The 18,486-nt window shown below is 44.1% G+C and overlaps 1 protein-coding gene across 1 annotated transcript in view; it reads right to left on the bottom strand.

Moving 5' to 3' along the window:
- Nucleotides 1–7,439: 7,439 nt before the first annotated feature.
- The window catches only part of LOC309567355 (uncharacterized protein), a gene marked incomplete at its 3' end in the record, with an annotated part of 126,964 nt that continues 115,917 nt past the window's right edge, over nucleotides 7,440–18,486 (bottom strand). The window contains exons 24-26 of the mRNA XM_082272770.1: nucleotides 12,357–12,514; nucleotides 11,320–11,453; nucleotides 7,440–7,590 (exon numbers count right to left, since the gene is read on the bottom strand). Of these exons, the coding sequence (XP_082128896.1) occupies nucleotides 7,440–7,590; nucleotides 11,320–11,453; nucleotides 12,357–12,514 (443 nt within the window). The remainder of the gene's footprint in view (nucleotides 7,591–11,319; nucleotides 11,454–12,356; nucleotides 12,515–18,486) is intronic.

The raw sequence follows: 18,486 nt of genomic DNA, 5'->3' as shown, positions 1-18,486 counted from the left end.
AGAAGGTATCTAACTTTTACTGCCCACTAGGTGAACCTTCTGATGGCCGTCAAGCATGTAACCCGTGGCACCCGTGTAGATTTGGTATTACCGCCATGGATTGCATGCAGGCCTGCCTCTTCTTCTCTTCCTCCTACTCCATCCTCCCTCTCCTCCTTGGCTGACTACTCCTTTTCCGCTGCTACCGTCTCTTCCGCTGCGCTGCCCAAGATCCCCAGAACCTATTCGACATGCCAGATGAGATGTTGCCATGCTGTGCTGCATCTGTTGTGCCTAGAAGCCAAGAGCCACACTGGTCCTACACTCCTTTCAGCTTTGCATTCACAGGCAGATCAGTGGCTAACACCGCAAAATTTGAAAGTTGGTAAAGTGATGTGCGACAATGGTGCCAATCTGCTGAGTGTGCTGAAACAGGGCAAAAATTACACACGTGCCATGCATGGCACACGTCCTGAACTTGGTCGTGCAGCGATTTGTTGTCAAATACCCTGGGGTCCAGGATGTCTTGCGGCAGGCCAGGAAAATCTCGGCCCATTTCAGAAGATCTTACACAGCCATGGCTCGCCTTGCTGACATTTAGCGGTGACACAACCTGCTGGTCAGGCGTCTTATTTGTTACAGCCCGACGCAATGGAACTCAACGTTGTATATGCTTGATAACTGCACGTTTCTGCTGGAGCAGCCTAACGACTACCTGTACGAACTCTGCGGCAGGACAGGTTCTGGGGAGCTTGTTTTTTTTTTTTCACCGCGCCAGTGGCTGCTCATGCACGACGCATGCAGACTTCTGTGGCCATTTGATGAGATCACCAAACTGGTCAGTCACAGCCAGGGCGCCATCAGTGGCATCGTACCTTACGCCTTCTTTCTGGAGCGTGCATTGTGTCGTGTCATTGATCAAGCCGTCAAGGAGCAGGAGCAGGAAGATGAGGAAGTCGCTATGCTGGATGAATTCCCAGGGGGGGCTACTCCATCTGAGACAAGTCAACAACAGAAGTCTGAAGAGGAGTCAGAGGAGGATGGTGCCGGGGCAGATGAGGAGGAGCAAGAAGAGCAGGCTTTGAACCTTTCTGGGATCCCTGGTGTTGTCCGTGGATGGGGGGGGGGGGGGGGAGGGGGGAGGAGAACGAGGACGACAGACATTATCCTGGGTGATGAGCAGGAGCCAGGCCACTACATCGCTTCCAGTTTAGTGCAAATGGGTACCTTCATGCTCCAGTGTTTTAAGAGGGACCCCGCATAAAGGGCAAGGACCAGTACTGGGTGGCAACGTACTTAGACCCCCGGTATAAACAAAAAATGGCAGAAATGTTACCACCATCACAGAAGGCTGTCAGAATGCAGCACTTCCAGGACTTGCTTTGGGAAATGCTGCATTCTGCTTTTGCCTGCGCTGGCAGAGGAATTTCCACTCACCGAGAAACAGTTGCGGGTACCAATCCAACAGCACCTGCAAAAAGAGGGCGTTTTGAAGATGTGTTGGTCACTTCTGACATGAGATCATTCTTTCAGCCGACCCCATCGACAGCTGTACTCCAGCATCAGGGAACGCCTAGACAGACAGGTGTCTGACTACATCAGGTTAACCGCCGATGTGGACGTTCTGAGGAGTGATGAACCCCCTGGACTACTGGGTGGGCAGGCTTGACCTCTGGCCAGAGCTTGAACAATTTGCAATGGAACTGTTTGCTTGCCCCTCGTCCAGTCCGAAAGGACGTTGAGCACAGCGGGGGGAGGCGTTCGTGACCGATAAGCGCACTCGCCTAGCTCACGACAGTGTTGACTACCTCACATTTCAAAAGATGAATGAGGCATGGATCTCTGAGGAATTCAACACATGTGACCAGTAGACCAGGTTTGATTCAAATTCCTCATGACAGGCCACAAATATCCACCTCCATCCATAACAAATCATGGTCCCCTGTCTTCGGTAAATACAGCGGCATAAAAGGCCTTTTATGTCCGTTGAATGTCTAATTTTTGGGGCTTTTAATGGCCGACGCTTCTGTATCCTGTGAATGCCTAATGTACCTCCAGTCACAGAATACAACTTTCTTTGCTGTCAGGTGAACGCATGTGGGCTAATTTTTGGGGCCGTTTATGGCCAACACTTACTTTATCCTTTGAATGCCTAAATTGTTCATATACTGGAATTGAAAATCAATGGGTCTGTAAACTTTCCGCTAAATTGTGGAACGGATGCGGACCCATTTTACAGATGTGTGAATGGACCCTATATGTATTTGACATGTATTTACCGTTTGCTGTCAGTTCTGGCTGATTTAGGCAGAACTATTACATTAGTCGGTCGCAGACTCGCTTAATACTTCTGTTATGACAGTGTCCATGTTGTAGGACTATTTGTGCACACCTAGTAAGTATTTAGTGGCTGCAAATATGAACGGTTTTTAATGTTCACCTGTCATTAAAGTCAATTGGGCCCGCCCCGAACTTGCGGTTCACAAACATTTGAGCAAGTTCGCTTATAACGTTCGCAAACCGCCCCGCCGATGTTTGTTCATCACTAACCACTACTGACCTTGGCTCTTACGGTGTGGAGGGAGGCAAAAAAGAATGCAGATTTTTGGGAACATTAATACAGCCCTGCCTCTTTGGCATAACCCAATGTTCCCCCATCTACAGCTATTCAGTGATTTTAATTTCTAGGAAAATAAAGGAATACTTACTTTAGGGGGATGTATATGATGGAAATGTTTTGGCTTCTTTTCAAACATTGCAGGGAACATGTGAACTTCCCCATACTGCCTTCTATAGATATCTCCAACTTCGTCCTGTAATCCAAACCCAGTTTGGCACCCATGACAGTTTTTAAAATTATCCGTTAATAGGCATTCTGTGGTCTCAGGAGTCCAGGGGGTTTATTTCAACTATATACCTACATTTATTATCCATTGCAACTAACAAGACCCCATTGAAAGTCTGCACTAAATGGCAACAACTTATCCCCGATCTGTCCGATAAACATTGGGGGGAAGCTTGCTCCTCCCATCTCTCAGTACCTCCGGCTATCAATAATAAACGGAGTCACTTATATAGGTTACATAAATCTTATTTGACCCCGGTTTGACTGCACGCAATGCACCACTTGCCAGTCCCTACATGCACTAGATGTACCTGTCCGTGTGCGGACTTTGTCCATGTCATGTGGCTGTGCCCGGTCATAGCAAGGTACTGTATAGTCTGCAGTCCTATCTGTCCCGGTTCTATGCACCCCATTCATTTGTCTGTTGGGGTTTTGGATGAAGAACAGTGGCCAAGACATTCTAGAACTATGTTAATGGAGACATTCTTGGCCTGAAAGACTGTAGTGCTTAGGGGATTCAGCCTAACCCTCCCTATGTGTGCATGTGGTTGCAATTGGTAAATCAAGTGTTACCTTGAAAACTTGCATTTGAACATAGAGGGTACCCAGCTAAGTACAATAATGTCTGGGATGTCTGGTGCTCCTCTGCCCTCACTGTATCTAGTGCCTGAAGAAATCACTGATAGTACTGGATATCTTACCGAGAAAGGTTTCGAACTCGGCAGACTATAGGGGTCTGTTAGCTTTGTTACTTCTTTCTTGGCACTCATGACTTTGAATCTGTTGCATATATATTAGCACGGTTACATAAATTAACATCAGCTAACCCAAGCTTAACCTATGTCGGGTTTATTGAGCCAACATAAAATATAGGTTTTCCCTTTAAAGGCCAAGTGCGAATACATACAAGAAAAAAATAAATAAAAAATTGTCTTGCAAAATGTGACAGCACTGAAAGTTGAAAATTAGCTTGAGCAGGAATGGGGTGAAAGTGTCTGGTACTGAAGCCATTAAATAGTGCTTGAAAATGGTTAACCCACCTCTGGGGCATTAAGCGAGAACTTGAACTATTTTTGAAGCATACTATTACATTATAAATCTGTTACTAAACCCAAGACTAGACATGGGACAAAAAAACCCCCCCACCCCCAGTTCGGTTCCCAGCAGAACTTTCAAACATCGCAAACATTCGGAACCAAATAACGAACCCCACTGAAGTTTATAGGATCTGAATTGTAAGAATCAAAAGTGCCCATTTTGTAGGCTTCTATGCTAATTGGGCATACAAAATGGTATTTGGGTCCGGGTGCAGCCCTGGGGGACTTGTAATAATGAATACAAAGTTCAATGAACACAGTTTGTAAAAACATTTTTAAACTACTTCCCGACCACCCGTAGCCTTTCTACTGCGGCAGGGTGGCTCTCCTGCGCAAACCGATGTAGGTCTACATCGGTCGCGCGTGGGAAGCTAGGTGGCGAGTGCGTGCCGCCGCTGCTGGTGGAGCGCTCCCGCCCCCACTTGGCAGCAGGGAAGCCGGGAAGCCGATGTATGGGTCAGGTGGCTTTGATTGCCGCCTGACACCCGCGATCGCTCCCCGCTGAGAGAGAAGGGCGGTCGGCTGTTGTAAACACAGCTGACCGTTCTTCTCCCTGCAATGACCATAGGGCCCATGTGATTCTTCTATACAGGATCACATGTCTATGGTCATTTAAGAAGCCACGCCCCCACCACAGTTAGAATCAATCCCCTAGGGTCACATTTAACTCTTTGATCACCTATACTGTTGACACTGGCAGGGAAGGGATTATTACAGTAACAGTGCATATTTTTAGCACTGATTACTGTATTAATGTCAACAAATTGGCCTAAAATGTTAAAAAATATTTTTCTGAGAATGTCATACCAGAATGTGAAAAATATTGTTTTCCAAAATTATCGCTCTTTTTTGTTTATAGTGCAAAAAATAAAAATTGCACAGGTGATCAAATACCACCAAAAGAAAGCTATTTGTGGGGAAAAAAAAAAGTTTTTTTTTCTAGGTACAGTGTCGCACGACCGCGCAATTGTCTGTTAAAGTAACGCAGTGCGGAATCACAAATCAGGACCTGGTCTTTAAGGGGGCAAATTCTTCCGGTCTTAAAAGTGGTTAATTGAGCAGCGATTTACTGATGCCTAAAGTGAAACCATAAAAAAATTAAAGTGAAAAATTCCTTTTAAAAACCCTTGGGGGGTCCCATTAGTCTGCCTGTAAAGTGGCACATCTGTACCGTGTATAGAACCTACTGCAGCAATAATGACATTTATAAAGCCAAAAAAAAAAAAAAAAAAAAGCATACATTTTCCCCGCAAAGCTCTCCATTTTGTAAATAGTTTGGGGTGCCAGTCTGTATGAGCCCATAATTTAGTACACCCAGAACAGATTTTTTTTTGATAAATTCTGGTGTCTTTCACAGACTTTGGATAGAAGAAAATTGGGCTTTGGACGTTGATGGTGCCTTCCCACCATAACCCTATAGCGGTACACTTAATGAAAGCAAGAATGGCCCGTCAAAAATTTAAATGCTATGCTCAAGTGTGGAAAAAGTAGGCTTTGGTGGACAAGGAGGCAGATTTAGCCACTCTGGCAGCTGCAGTGGACTTCACATTAGTCTCTGCCTGGGTGAATGAGGAGGATGGTTTAGTAAGCCAGTCCACTGCCTCCTTTGCATGTCTTGGCTGGATAGCATGAGCAACCTCACTAAAACACCGAAAATTGTGCCCTGCCTGAGGACTGTGTCCACCTTTGCCTGTGGACACTGCTTGTCCCCTCACAGTGCCATGGAACTTCTGCCTCTCCTTGTTTGCTTACCAGACATGATTGGGTGGGGGTGGTGGCCTTTTTAACAAATTGCAATAAAGATGGTGAAATGTGTACATGGATGGACTTTTATTCATTGGAAAGTGGTGTTTGGTGCAACTTGAGTACTTCCTATACAGACGCTCCACTGACACACAATAGACTGCAATAAAACTGCACTGAAATAGACTAGTGTTATTTTGTCAGGGCAGATTTACAGCAAAGTAAAAATGAACAATCGCACTACATTCACGCTGCACTATAACTAGATTCACACCAATGCGACTCTACACTCACAATAGTACACTATAGCACACTAACTCGCTAGTAGCACTGAACAGAGCCCTGTTTCATCTCTCTCCACGCCAATAATCACATTACAAAATGGCCATTATGGGAATATTTAGTCTCGCTCCACCCCACCACTAAAAGCAATGGGCCATCAGGATCTTGGCCTTGGAATTCCGATAAGCCCCCTGCCCGCAGAGCACCACAACCCAGGGTTGTGGGGACGAGCGCCCCCCCCCCCCACTCCAAAGCACCTCCTTTCCTGACCTGCATGCTCAGATTAAGGGTCTGGTAAGGATTGTGGGGGGCCCACACCCCAATTGCCTGCATGTTTATTTTTTAATTTACTATTATCTTTCAGCCACCATCATCTGTTAAGGACGCAGCCCCCTCCTTAACCATTTCTGGACTGAAAGGTTTTACTCCCTTAATGACCAGGCCATTTTTGTGACACGGCACGTTTTTCTTCTTTTCTGCTATATAAAATTCCCAAAAAGTAAAAAAAAAAAAAAATCAAATTTGATCATTTTAGGACAATTTGTATTCTGCTACATATTTGTTAAAAAAAATTCCCAAGAAGCGTATATTGATTGGTTTGCGCAAATGTCAGCGATCTTTAGCTAGACTCCGACATTGCGGCGGACATATAGGACACCTAACTGACATTTGACACTTTGGGGGGAGGCCAGTGACACTACAGTAATCAGTGCTATAAATGTATCCCTAGGGGGAGCTTTCCAACTGTGGCTGTGGTGGGGGGTGGGCTTGCTGCATGAACACAGACCTGTCTGACAGAACAGCGGTCTGCCATGTTCACAACAGCAGACCGCCGGTCTGTCTCCACGGGGAGCGATCACTGGTGCCCGACAGCAATTGCAGCCACCGGACCTGCTGATTGGCTCCCCCTGTGGCCAATCACCTTGCCCGCCTCGACCATGTACATGTACTTCGTTTCGTGGGACAGAGCCGACCTGCTGCAGTAAAACTATGGGGGCTGGTGGGCAAGTGGTTAACCGGCCCAATGTGATAAAACCACCACAAAAAATAAAAATAAATAAAAAAATGTGGTAATTACCAATCGAACAAATACCGCATTCATTATTTAAAATTGCAAAAGGCTTAGTGAATTTTACAACTGATTTACTGCAAGCATTATTTTACCGAATTTTATTGGCAGTTATTCATTTAACTCTTGGTAAATTGACCCCTATGCAAGATATTCAACCTAAATATGGAACAGCAAGTAGAGGTGACAAAAATACAACAAATGTTATGGTAATGTAATGGGCTACTACGGTTTACCATTAAAAGGCTGTACTAAGCAAGTTTACCAACTAATTTTTACAAATCCTCCCTTTAAGAACCCAACTCTAAACTTGGATGAAGTTGAGCTTTTAGACCAGAACTCTGAAAGAATACAACTACCCTTTTCCTTTGTGCAAAAATTTTCCATTTTATTTGATAAATATGCAGAACAAAATGCTGGCAAGTTATTCAGAGGACACATCAATTGACAGTGTTCCCTTAAAGTCACTGAACTGCTTAGAGCTCAAGTCCACCACGAGACACCTGGGGCCACTTTGGTAAGGGATGATGTTGATATTGGTCACAGATTGCTGATTTTTCTGCAGACAAGGTATCCTGTAAAATAAAAGCAGTGGCTTTGGTGAGAAACACTTTAGAAGTGCATCAGCCATTTTACTTGTCTTCTAGTGCGATGCAACACAACATAGAGGCGATTCAAGCCAATGGAAATAACAAAGCCTGATGCCTTAAACAACAAGTCGGAAGAAGTTAAAAAAAAAAAAAAAAACACAAACCCATGGAAAAGCCCACAAAAAACATACATAAACATTGCAGTTTACTAGTTCTTCGATGCGGTGGCTACATTTTTTTCTAGGCCCTTTCATATGCACCAGGTGATCCAACCAATTCTGTCCAAGTGTGAGACACTTAAGCCCCGTACACATGTACCGATCGTCGGCCGAACGATCGGCCGTCTTTTGTCCAGGGCTGTCGGTGTCTGTTGAAAAGTGCAAAAGACTGCACAAGAATTTTGTCCGCCGACTACAGCCGACTGCAGAAGTGATGTCATGTAATGGTTAACTTTCCCTGTGTTTTTCCTTTTCTGAGCATGCCCAGTCTTGCAAATCTGCTGTCTGTCGGCCGAATTCTGTACTGACTGGCGAACAATCGGCCGCTCTGGTGTCGGCATACAAAAATTTTAATGCTTGCATGACAGATTCTTTTCGGCCGAATGTGCGCTGTCGGAGGCATCATACTAACAAGCCTACAATCGGCAGATCGGTCGTCGGCCGAAGCTTTTCGGCCAACGATCGGTACGTGTGTACGGGGCTTTACTGTAATGTATTTATGGAGGAGAAGCAGTGTTGTCATACTAGGACAGGACTACAGAACAAATGGCCACTGCCCCCACCTACAACTGGCCTTCGCGGCAAGCAGCACTGGAAATGCGATGCATGTCAAAACAAAACCAAAGAAATTCCAAGCTCAACTTACCTACCAGCCTGCAGCCAAATTAGCTGGTTTAACAGTATGCGTAAAAATGGGGGTTTAGTCTGCACACATTTGCAGAAACCTACCCATCTGGTCTTCTCTAACAAAGGGAGAAGTTCTGTAGTCCTCAAGATATAGCTGGTAAATGCTTTGTTGTATAGACTAAAAAGGGATCAAATGTTCTGGTTGCCATGGACACATCGCTTAAACACTAATATCAATACTTTTCTGTAGCACTACCCCCGCAAGGGCCGCTTTGTATTGCATGTTCCTCTGCTCAGCCTTGACCCAGTGAACTTTCCAGCCCCTCTGACACTAATGGCACTTTTCCACTGCAAGTACCGGCTCAGCTCCACTCGGCCCTGCTTGGTTCTGTTTGGTTTTCCACTGCATGGTACGGTTTGCTTTTCCACTAAAGTAAAGTGGGTGGGATAACAACAATTCTCTGACCAATCAGTGGCTAGTAGTGACAAACAGTCAAGGCTGCATGCAAAGGATTGTGGGATATGGTACCGGTACGGCCCTCTTGGAACCACAACCGAGGATGTACTGTTTAAGCGAGCCGTACCGTTCGGTTCCATGTAGTGGAAAAGCGCCGCCGTACCGCACCATACCGAACCGTTCCAACACCGTACCATGCAGTGGAAAGCGCAAAAGCGAGCCGAACCGTTCGGTTCCATGCAGTGGAAAAGCGCCATTAGTGTCCTATTTAAAAAGGTATACACAATGTCTACACCATGTCTAAACCTGACAATGCAAATAGAATTCAGCCTTCTTCGATTTTTCCTAGTCAGAAAGAGGCCAAATAAGAAAGAGGCCAAATAAGAGTGTCAAGTCAACAGAGTCCTGAAAACCCATCAAGACTCTAAGCTAAGTCAACTCAGCAGTTAAATGAAAATAGCAGACACAAGAGTGACAATAGTTGTATAAACAGCCAGTAACAAACATTAATGTATTTTCAAAGGCTCATTAGAGGTCGTTAATACCCCTAATACTAAAAAGGAGAACCCCGGGCCGGCCTACAATATATTCAATCCTAATGAGAGAGACTGAGTATTATAAATACCAGTGACATGTCCCCTTTAAGAGTAAAAGGCTAGTGTTCTGAATGCAAGGCCTTGCAATTATCCTCACCCGCAGTTGGAGCTCAGAGAAGCAAAGGATCCTTAAGTATGACAAAAGTGATCAGCAATCAGTGCACGGAAAAAACCTTTTCCACTGACTAAAGTGTGGTGGCCTCAAGGAGTAAATAGCTGAAATAAGCATCTTGCAGTCAGCAGCCGATTCCTGGTTGGTTTAATAAAAAAAAAAAAAAAAAAAAAAAGTCTTCTGTGAAGACCAAGTGCATTTTCTCCCCTCATCTTGAGTCTGCCCCAGGAATGTGGAGACAACTATTTCTTGCATTGAAATGGGACTGGCACCCATCTGTACACATTGCTCCACTGTTACAAAGGACTAGACTATTCTGTAAAATGCTAGCACACCTGTCTGGAGGTAACTCCGATGCATTTTGGGGTCAGGAAAGTGCTATAAAGAACAGACTGTGGATGCATTCCTACAGCCCCAGTGTGAAACTGGATGCTCACAGAGTAGGGTGATCTGTTTTACTCTGGATTCCAGGTGGCTTGGTTTTAAATTTTAAACATAAAATATATAAATATTATATATTTTTTGTAGGAGCTGAATGATTGAGGGTTGGTTCACACTAGTGCAATGGCAGACATCCCATGTGATTCACACCGCATTGCTGAGTAGATCACATGCAATGTCTGTGCGATGCAAATTCAGCCATACAAACTGCTTGGCTGAATTCGTATCGCATTCGGGCCAACTTGTGCAGTACCTTTGTCCGCACCAGAATCGGATCGCATGGCTGTTCACACCCATGTGATCCAATTCTGCAAATTACGCTGTGTTTTGCAAACTGATTGTGGGAGGAGGTAGTTAACACACACTTCACAATCAATTTGCATGAATAGGCTGGGATTTTGATGCAGAGAGAATTTGCAGTGAATTAGTACTGCATCTAGTGTGAACAGGCTCTTATTGTCCAGGTCTTCCCCAACACCTGGCCCACAGCCAGGCTCATTCTCTGGAGGACCAGTTTTTTGTTGTGGAGAACTTAAATAGGGACGAGGGTAGGATACACCGAAAGATAACTATGTACAACTGAGGACTTGGCTTTCCTTGAGAACAAGCAATGATGAAGTCTGGGCTTGTAACAGACTTCAGCTTAAAGCGGAGTTCCAACCTGGGAACGTTTTTTCTTATATAAATACCCCCGGGACAGTCAGGGCTAGTGCATTCCACAATGGATAGCCTCTGATCTGTCCCAGGTTGCACTTACCTTTTAGAAGAAATACTTACCTTGAAAATGTATTGTCCAGCGCTGCCATCTCAGGTGTGGGCAGCTTGAAGCCAGCGCGATCCTCTTCTTCGGTCCCACGATGCACTGCACCGGCCCCGCCGTCACTTCCGGTGCCGCGGCGTCATCCCTGCACAGCTTCTGGGCATGCCCCATAGTACTGGAACCTTTTCCCTAATAGCTCTGTGTCGAGTCGCATTGATGTAAACAAGAACCATTGAAAACAATGATTTCCCCTGGCATGCGATTCTGTGAGACTCAAGTTGCATCTGAGATCGCACTAGTGTGAACCAAGCCTTAGTGAAGAGAAAGAGGGTGTGGCTGGGCAATGTGGTTACACTCTATTCTATTAGACTGCATAGCTTTATTTAAAACAATTATAATTGGAACATTGAGATAACCAGAGGAAGGAAGCATCTATTGGGTATAGGAGCAATATAGACACCTTTCCCACTTAGTCTGAGCTTTACAGTATCCAATTCACTTACTCAATATGGATTGGCTCTTTTACCAGCCCGCTGCCTTCCACTGTCAGAATGATGTTGTCAATGTCTTGAGAAAGAGGATTGGTGAAAATAATCTCTATATGGAGAGGCTGACTCACACATGCTTGACCTGTGGTCTGTAACAAAAAAAAAAAAAAAAAAAAAAAGTTAGTTAGTTAGTCTTCTTTACAAATAAATTAGAATGTTATTCCACCCAAAAATTGGATTTATTTATAGGCATAATGTGTTGGGCTGATTATTCCTTGAGGCTTTCTAAAGAAAACTACTCTCCTGCATGGCCTAGCCCTTGTACTGTTGTGGAGGGATCTGGGGGGGTCTAAAAGACCCCACACCCCTTCTTGGCACTAAAAAGGATTAAAAAACGCCAAGTTTGGCTGTTTTGAATTCGGCGCCGAGTACCCAAACGTGATGTCATGACATCACTTCGGGGGGGTTTTTTTTTTTTACATGGATACCAGCTTTCACTGGGATACACATCTTCATGCTACACCAGGTCTTCTCTTCGGCGGCAGTGGTGGGACGGGAGACCCGGATGAGCCATGGAAGGCGGCTGGAGGGGACGTCCCCTCCTGCTCCTTGTAATGACAGCCAAGCAGCTGCTCAGCTGCATCGGTTGTCATTACAAGTCACATGGACACGGTACTGGGGTAATGCCTCTAGTTGCAGGCATCACCCCGGTACATGCACTTTCCCTAAACATCAGCAATATCGGCAACTTCAGGGGCGGATTCCGATATATCGGGGAAAGTGCACATCAGCCCCCAATATATCGGTTTTGCCGATAGTCGGTCAATCTCTAGTTTTGGATACTGGGCGTTTCATTTACCATGGAGAATTCCCACAAATATATCAAGTAAAGAAAACAATGAATGTAGTGTCCATGGCAGGTGTATAGGCCAGGTAATTCAAGGACACATATCTTGCCCCTAGAGATAAGACATTAGTAGGCAATTTAGGTTCATTGCAAAACACACTTTTGGGTGGACTGGCCAATTGACAGGAGTTTTAAGTAATTATACCTTTAGCACGATGGGTTTGGACAACAGCTTCATCACTGACTCCACCAGTAATTGACCTCCTCTCTCATCTTCACACAGAGCAACAGCTTTGATCAGATTATCTGTAGTTATTACGGCTTCATACTTAGCATACGGGATTGAAAAAGGTATTTTTTTCTCTAAGAATGAGAAAATAAGAATGAGAAAATGGGAACAATCAGGTTTAATGCATTCTACAGAAGAGATACCCGAGTGTAAATCTATACTAAACGACTTGGGGGGTGTAAGTCGGTCAGCTCCTCTCAGAGCCACTGTACCAATATTCTGACGTTCATACAGCGATCTCCCCCACTGAGCTGTTGTGTTCTGACTGGGGAAGGGGAGGGGGATACACAGAGGCTGAATGCTGGCCATTTTTTTATGTAACCGGCTGGTGTCTCCCGACATATGGCCCATGCGTATGAGTGCTTGATTTAAAGATCCTGTCTCCACATCAGTATTCATTTCAACAAATCTCCTCATAAGAAATGCATTGAACGTGTTTTTTTTTTTTTTTTTTTTAAATGTTAAACCTCCCCTGCGTAGGCATTCAAACACCTGAGACTTCTGCTGAATGCCCTCACCTTGGGTGACCAGAGAACTATGACCGATAAGGTGGAAGGAGCTATGCTAGAAGAAATGACTCATGGGAGTAGTCAAACTTTCTATAACATTTAAAATGCACATTTCAAAATGAATAAACCTTTATGGAAATGCCAAAAACACTGAAGTAAAAACATTGACAGTATTTTCGTACTATCCCCAAAATCCTTTTTTTTGTTGTTTGTTGACAGACACAAGTGTTTTGACCTCAGTTATGCTGCTGCCACCTGCAGAAAAACTACCAGAATGCCTCAGTTTTTTTTAGAAAATCAGTACCAAGAACATGATCATTGACACACAAGGGTATCCCTTTGCCCCTCAATGGACGCACAAGAAAAAAAAGGGACAAGTCTTTTCCACTTTTGAAACATACAAGGGCAGTCCCAAGAAAAAAGTTGGTGTAAAATCCTAAAAAAAAAAAAAAAGAAGGATTTAGTCACATGAACTGGGGCAATCACACACTGGGATTTGATAGGCTGAGCCCTAGACCTTGCGGTTGGGCAAAGAACCAGAACCAGACTGAGTTGAGAAATGCGCTCTCATAACAAAAAAAAAAAAAAAGGTGTTCATAAGATATCACAACTAGACAGAGTTGTATAAAGTACTCGAAACTCATACTCGAGTAAAAGTAGAAGTGCTCAATCAAAAATTTACTTGAGTAGAAGTGGAAGTGCTCGATCAAAAAGTGACTTGAGTAGAAGTACTAAAGTATTCAACATTTTTTGTTCTTAACCACTTTACCACCGGAGGATTTTCCTGCTAAAAGACCAGGGGTTTTTTTTGCGATTTTTTACTGCGTGACTTTAACGGACAATCGCGCGGTCGTGCGACGCTGTACCTAAACGAATTTCACGTCCTTTTTTTCCCACAAACAGAGCTTTCTTTTGGTGGTATTTGATCACCTGTGCGATTTTTTGATCACACGCTATAAACAAAAGAAAGAGCGTAATTTTTGCAAAAACAACAATATTTTTCACTTTTTTTTTTATATGAAATTCCCCCCAAAAAAAATGTAAAAATCAAAATTTTTTAAAATTTTCGGCCAATTTGTTTTACGCTACCTATGTTTGGTAAAAAAAAAAAAAAAAAAAAAAAAAAGCGTATTTTGATTGGTTTGCGCAAAAGTTATCGCGTTTACTAACAAAGGGAAAGATTTTTGTCATTTTTGGTGTTTTTTTTTTTAACGAGTAATGGCGGCGATCTGCGATTTTTTTTGCGGTACTGCGACATATCGGACCCTTGACTGACATTTTTGACACTTTTGGGGGTACCAGTGACATTACTGCAGTAATCAGTGCTATATATATGCACTGTTACTGCAAAAATGACACTGGCAGGGAAGGGGTTAACAGTATTGGACAGGGAGGGGTTAAGTGTGTCCTAGGGGCGTGTTTCTAACTGTGCAGGGACAGGTCTACTAGTGTAAAAACAAAGATCAACAGTTCTACATAGTAGAACTGTCTGATCTTCACTTTTACACAGGGAGAACTGACAGGCGGCTTGTTTACATAAGCCGCTCTGTCTTTCTCCCGCTGTACCGGCGATCGTAGTGTGACCGGCGGACATCGGGTCCGCCAGTCACACTCCCGCACTCCTCCGTGAACGAGCCGAGGCGGGCGCGCGCCCGCCCGCTATTGGCTCTGGAAGGAGTGACAGGCGAGCGACGTAGGCCTACGTCACTCTGCCTGGCCGGGGCTGACTGCCGCAGTAAATATACTGTGCGCAGTCGGCAAGCGGTTAAGTATTGTAAGTAGTTTTTTTTTAATTTTGCTACTCAAGTACTGAAAGTAAAAGTACCAGTAGTTTTGAAAAAAAGATTGCTACTCAAGTACTGAAAGTAAAAGTACAAGTACTGTGTTATGTAGTTATTAAAGAAAGAAGTCAAAAATTTGAACATCATATTGTTTTTTTTTTTATTTCAAATGCAGCTTTTATTTATACATACAGTAGCTTTTATTTTCGTATGCGCTGATAATACACATGTTTTGAGCTTCATGAAACCTGCCACCTACTGTTCTGGCAGTGGTCATTTTTATAATTGTAACGAGTAACTATGCAGCACAAAAAAATATCGGAGTAGAAGTATTGAAATAATTGAAAAAATGTAGTGAAGTAAAAGTGGAAGTAGGAGAAAAAAATTCTACTCTAGGAAAGTACAGATACCGCCTTTCAGTACTTAAGTACAGTAGTGAAGTAGTTCTACTTAGTTACTATACATCTCTGCAACTAGATCTCTCTACATAGTCTCTACCGTTGTCCTTCAAAAGCAATGTTGATCAGATGCTTCATGGACATGAGTTTCAGTCCCGACAAGTTATATAAAAAGGGTCTTATGTATACGTACTGACAAAAAAGAAAAAACGACATGTGAGCAATAAGCCAGGAATCCTCTAGCAGACCATCACAACCGAAGTTTAACGTTCTAGCCATTTGTGCCATGTGTTTAATTAAAAAAGAAACCATAGCAGTGGCAATATTTTGTGAAGAGCAGGACCCGCTAGTAAAATCAGTTCTAGAAAATGAAGCAAATCACCTAACAGTTTAGTCTTTACAAACGCATCCTCCAATGTGGCAGTTGATTTGTTCTTGCAGACAGTCAGATCCATGGCGGGGTAGACCATTTTTGCAAAAAATCTTCCCAAAAACAGACAAAATTAAGTGCTTGGGGGAGGGGGGGTCAAGGATATAACAGTTTCCGGGATCCAATCTCCATAGAAAAACGTGGAGTTCATTAGCAAAAAAAACTTCCTTTCCAGTTGCACCTGCTGTTCCAAGACTAAAACTAGAGCATCAATCTGTTGCTTCTATCTGCAGTTTCCAGAGTGGTGTGCATTGAAATAACCATCATTTCTTTAAAATTCCCCTCGCACAGGAGGATTCTAGCCCTTGTGCACACAATTCCTGTATTATAGTGTGCCCAGGAGGCACAGGTGCAACATCCAGCCCCCTGCTGCAGCCTACCAAGTCTATGTATGGCAGACTGAAATAAACTGCGAATGGAAGGACTGAACACTGTACCAAGTACAACTCATGTTAAGGGCTCTGTGTGTTCTGGGATTCATGCCCAGAAGGCAGGTTATTTGCAGTACTGCTGCTGAATGCGATAGAGAGGTATGGTCGCAACAGGTATATAATCTCCAGTTGCCATGGCAGAAGCCAAGCCATCTGTTTTTCCCACCTCAAAAGGCAAGTGTAAAATAGGACCAAATTTTTAATTCGATACTGGACGCACAGAGTTCCAAATGCATCTAAACATATGTAAATGCAAAATTGAATGACCTAATTGAAAAGCCATTACATGCATTTAGAAATGCCCTCTAAATGCATAGAAACATTGGGTTTGACAGTGCCAGTGTGAATGAGAACCTCTTTTGGGAGTAAAAATGAACAGCCACTGCTCAGTTGCAAGGTCATCAAAGAATGAAGTGACACTTAGTGGCTGATGGCTCAGAACCAAAAGGGCAGAGGACCAAAAGGGCAGAGGAACCAGTCACATCTCAGTGTTGGAGAGCTTGATTGAATAGAGGATTCCAGGGTGCCTTTAGGTACACTGCAAGCAGCCCTGAAGCTATTCGAGTGGAAGCTGGGGGCACTAGTTAAGTAGTTCATAAGTCTGAAGGTTTTGTACCTGAATGCACTTTCTGCATTATGGTTAAAAAAACTTCAGGGTGCTGCTGTACCACAGCCCACATCCCTGACTCCCCTTTTATTCGCACCCGAGCTCAGTCCAGTGATGTGCACAAGAGCAGAGGCTCTCTCAGCTACCTCTCATTGGCTCAGACAGCAGTGGGAGCTATTGGCACCTTTCAATCACAGCCAGTGGAGGGGGCAAGGCCAAGCCATGCTGGGTTTGACTTATGGACATACATAGTAGGGCTCGGGATCGAACACACACAAGTGCACTTAGCGGGAGCGTTTGGGTCAGGGGTGCAGACGGCGGATCCAAGAACAGTAGGATCAGGCGGCTCTGTTCAAAACAGGCAAGTATGACAGTCTGCCTCAACACATCCGATTCTAGCCATGGAGGAATGTTAGGCTCAGAGAAAGGGACAAGGCCTCAATTCCTGAAACCTAGGTAACTAAAGTCATTGTAGGCAAGCATCAAGAAGTGACCGAACTTTGCTATTCCTGCTTGCAAAGAACCACGTTAAATTGCAGTGGACAAATGCTTCAACTCTGCATGGCAGAAGAGAATAGAGCATGCACAAACATCAAGCGACTAAAATGAGTGATCAGTGCCACATTATAAAAAAACCAGTGGGAATTTTTAGGAGGAGAACCTCAGCAATCCCAACTGCACTGTCAAATGGTTCTCAGCCCAAGAAGCCTAATGACAAGTATTAGAGAGCAAGTATTGAAGCATTGCCAGTGGCTCTGGACATAAGTGCTTCATGGCTGCCATTTTACAGTGGGATGGATTTACTAAAAACTGAGTGCCAAATCTTGTGCAGCTCTGCATAGAAACCAATCAGCTTCCAGGTTTTATGGCCAAAGCTTAATTGACCAAGCTAAAGTTAGAAACTGGTGCCAAAGGTCTATACCAGGCTATATCGGCACAACATCCTGCCCAGCAGGGGATGAATGGGGCACTCCAAAAGCCAAGTTAAAGTTGACAGTGCTAGATAGCTGCAACGTGGAGATATGTTGAAAACGTGTGCTAGGAATCTTCATTAAACTTCCCTCCTCACAGCAGAAGTGAATTCTCCTAACACGCGAGCAAAAACCAGAGACATGCTGGTAGAAGGGGCTATCCCGTACAGACATACTTTGTTTGCCAGTGTTCAATCCTCCTGTAGGCAATAGTGTAGTGCAATGGGAAATACTTCCCTATGTCCCTCAGACAAGACAGACTTAATTTGTGGTTTTAGTTACACGTTTCAAGTTTGTTACAGACCGCCTTACAGCAATACATTTTAATTTTATTGCTTCCCCCTCCAGATCCTCTATTTAGCAGAGGTTAAAGCAGAGTTCCACCCTAATTTTTAACTTTACACCATAAATATTAATACATTCTAAAAATGATTTGGATATTTTTGTTTCACTTACCTTATTTTTAATGAAAAATTGACTTACCTTCCTGCCACTTCCTCCTTATGCGGCGGTGGCCCCCAGCATCATTTCCTGCTTTGCATTGACTCCTGGGAGATGAGTGTCATCAATCCCATGAGTCAATGCGCCTGCCCCAGTGTCCCTCGTCACTTCGGTGCAGGCACGAGAACTGCTTCTGGGCATGCACAATGACAAGGAATCCGGCAGTGGGATGACGCGCCTGCACTGGAGGGGGCGAGGCATGGCATTCTGGGACTCCGAAATCCAGGAAGAGGGACACGAAGAGGGACACTGCGGCTTCAGCTGCCCACATCGCAGATGGCAGCACTGGACAAGAAATTTACAAGGCAAGTAATTCTTCTTACAGGTACACTAAACAGGGGACAGTTCAGAGGCTATCGTTGTTTAAATGCAGTAGCCCTGACTGTTCTAGGGGTATTTTTATGTAAAAAATAAAATA

The sequence above is a fragment of the Pelophylax lessonae genome (assembly GCF_965119305.1).
Source record: "Pelophylax lessonae genome assembly, chromosome: 11".
Classification (NCBI taxonomy): domain Eukaryota; kingdom Metazoa; phylum Chordata; class Amphibia; order Anura; family Ranidae; genus Pelophylax; species Pelophylax lessonae.
The sequence above is the reverse complement of the archived record's forward strand: the minus strand, read 5'-3'. Positions and strand labels throughout refer to the sequence as shown.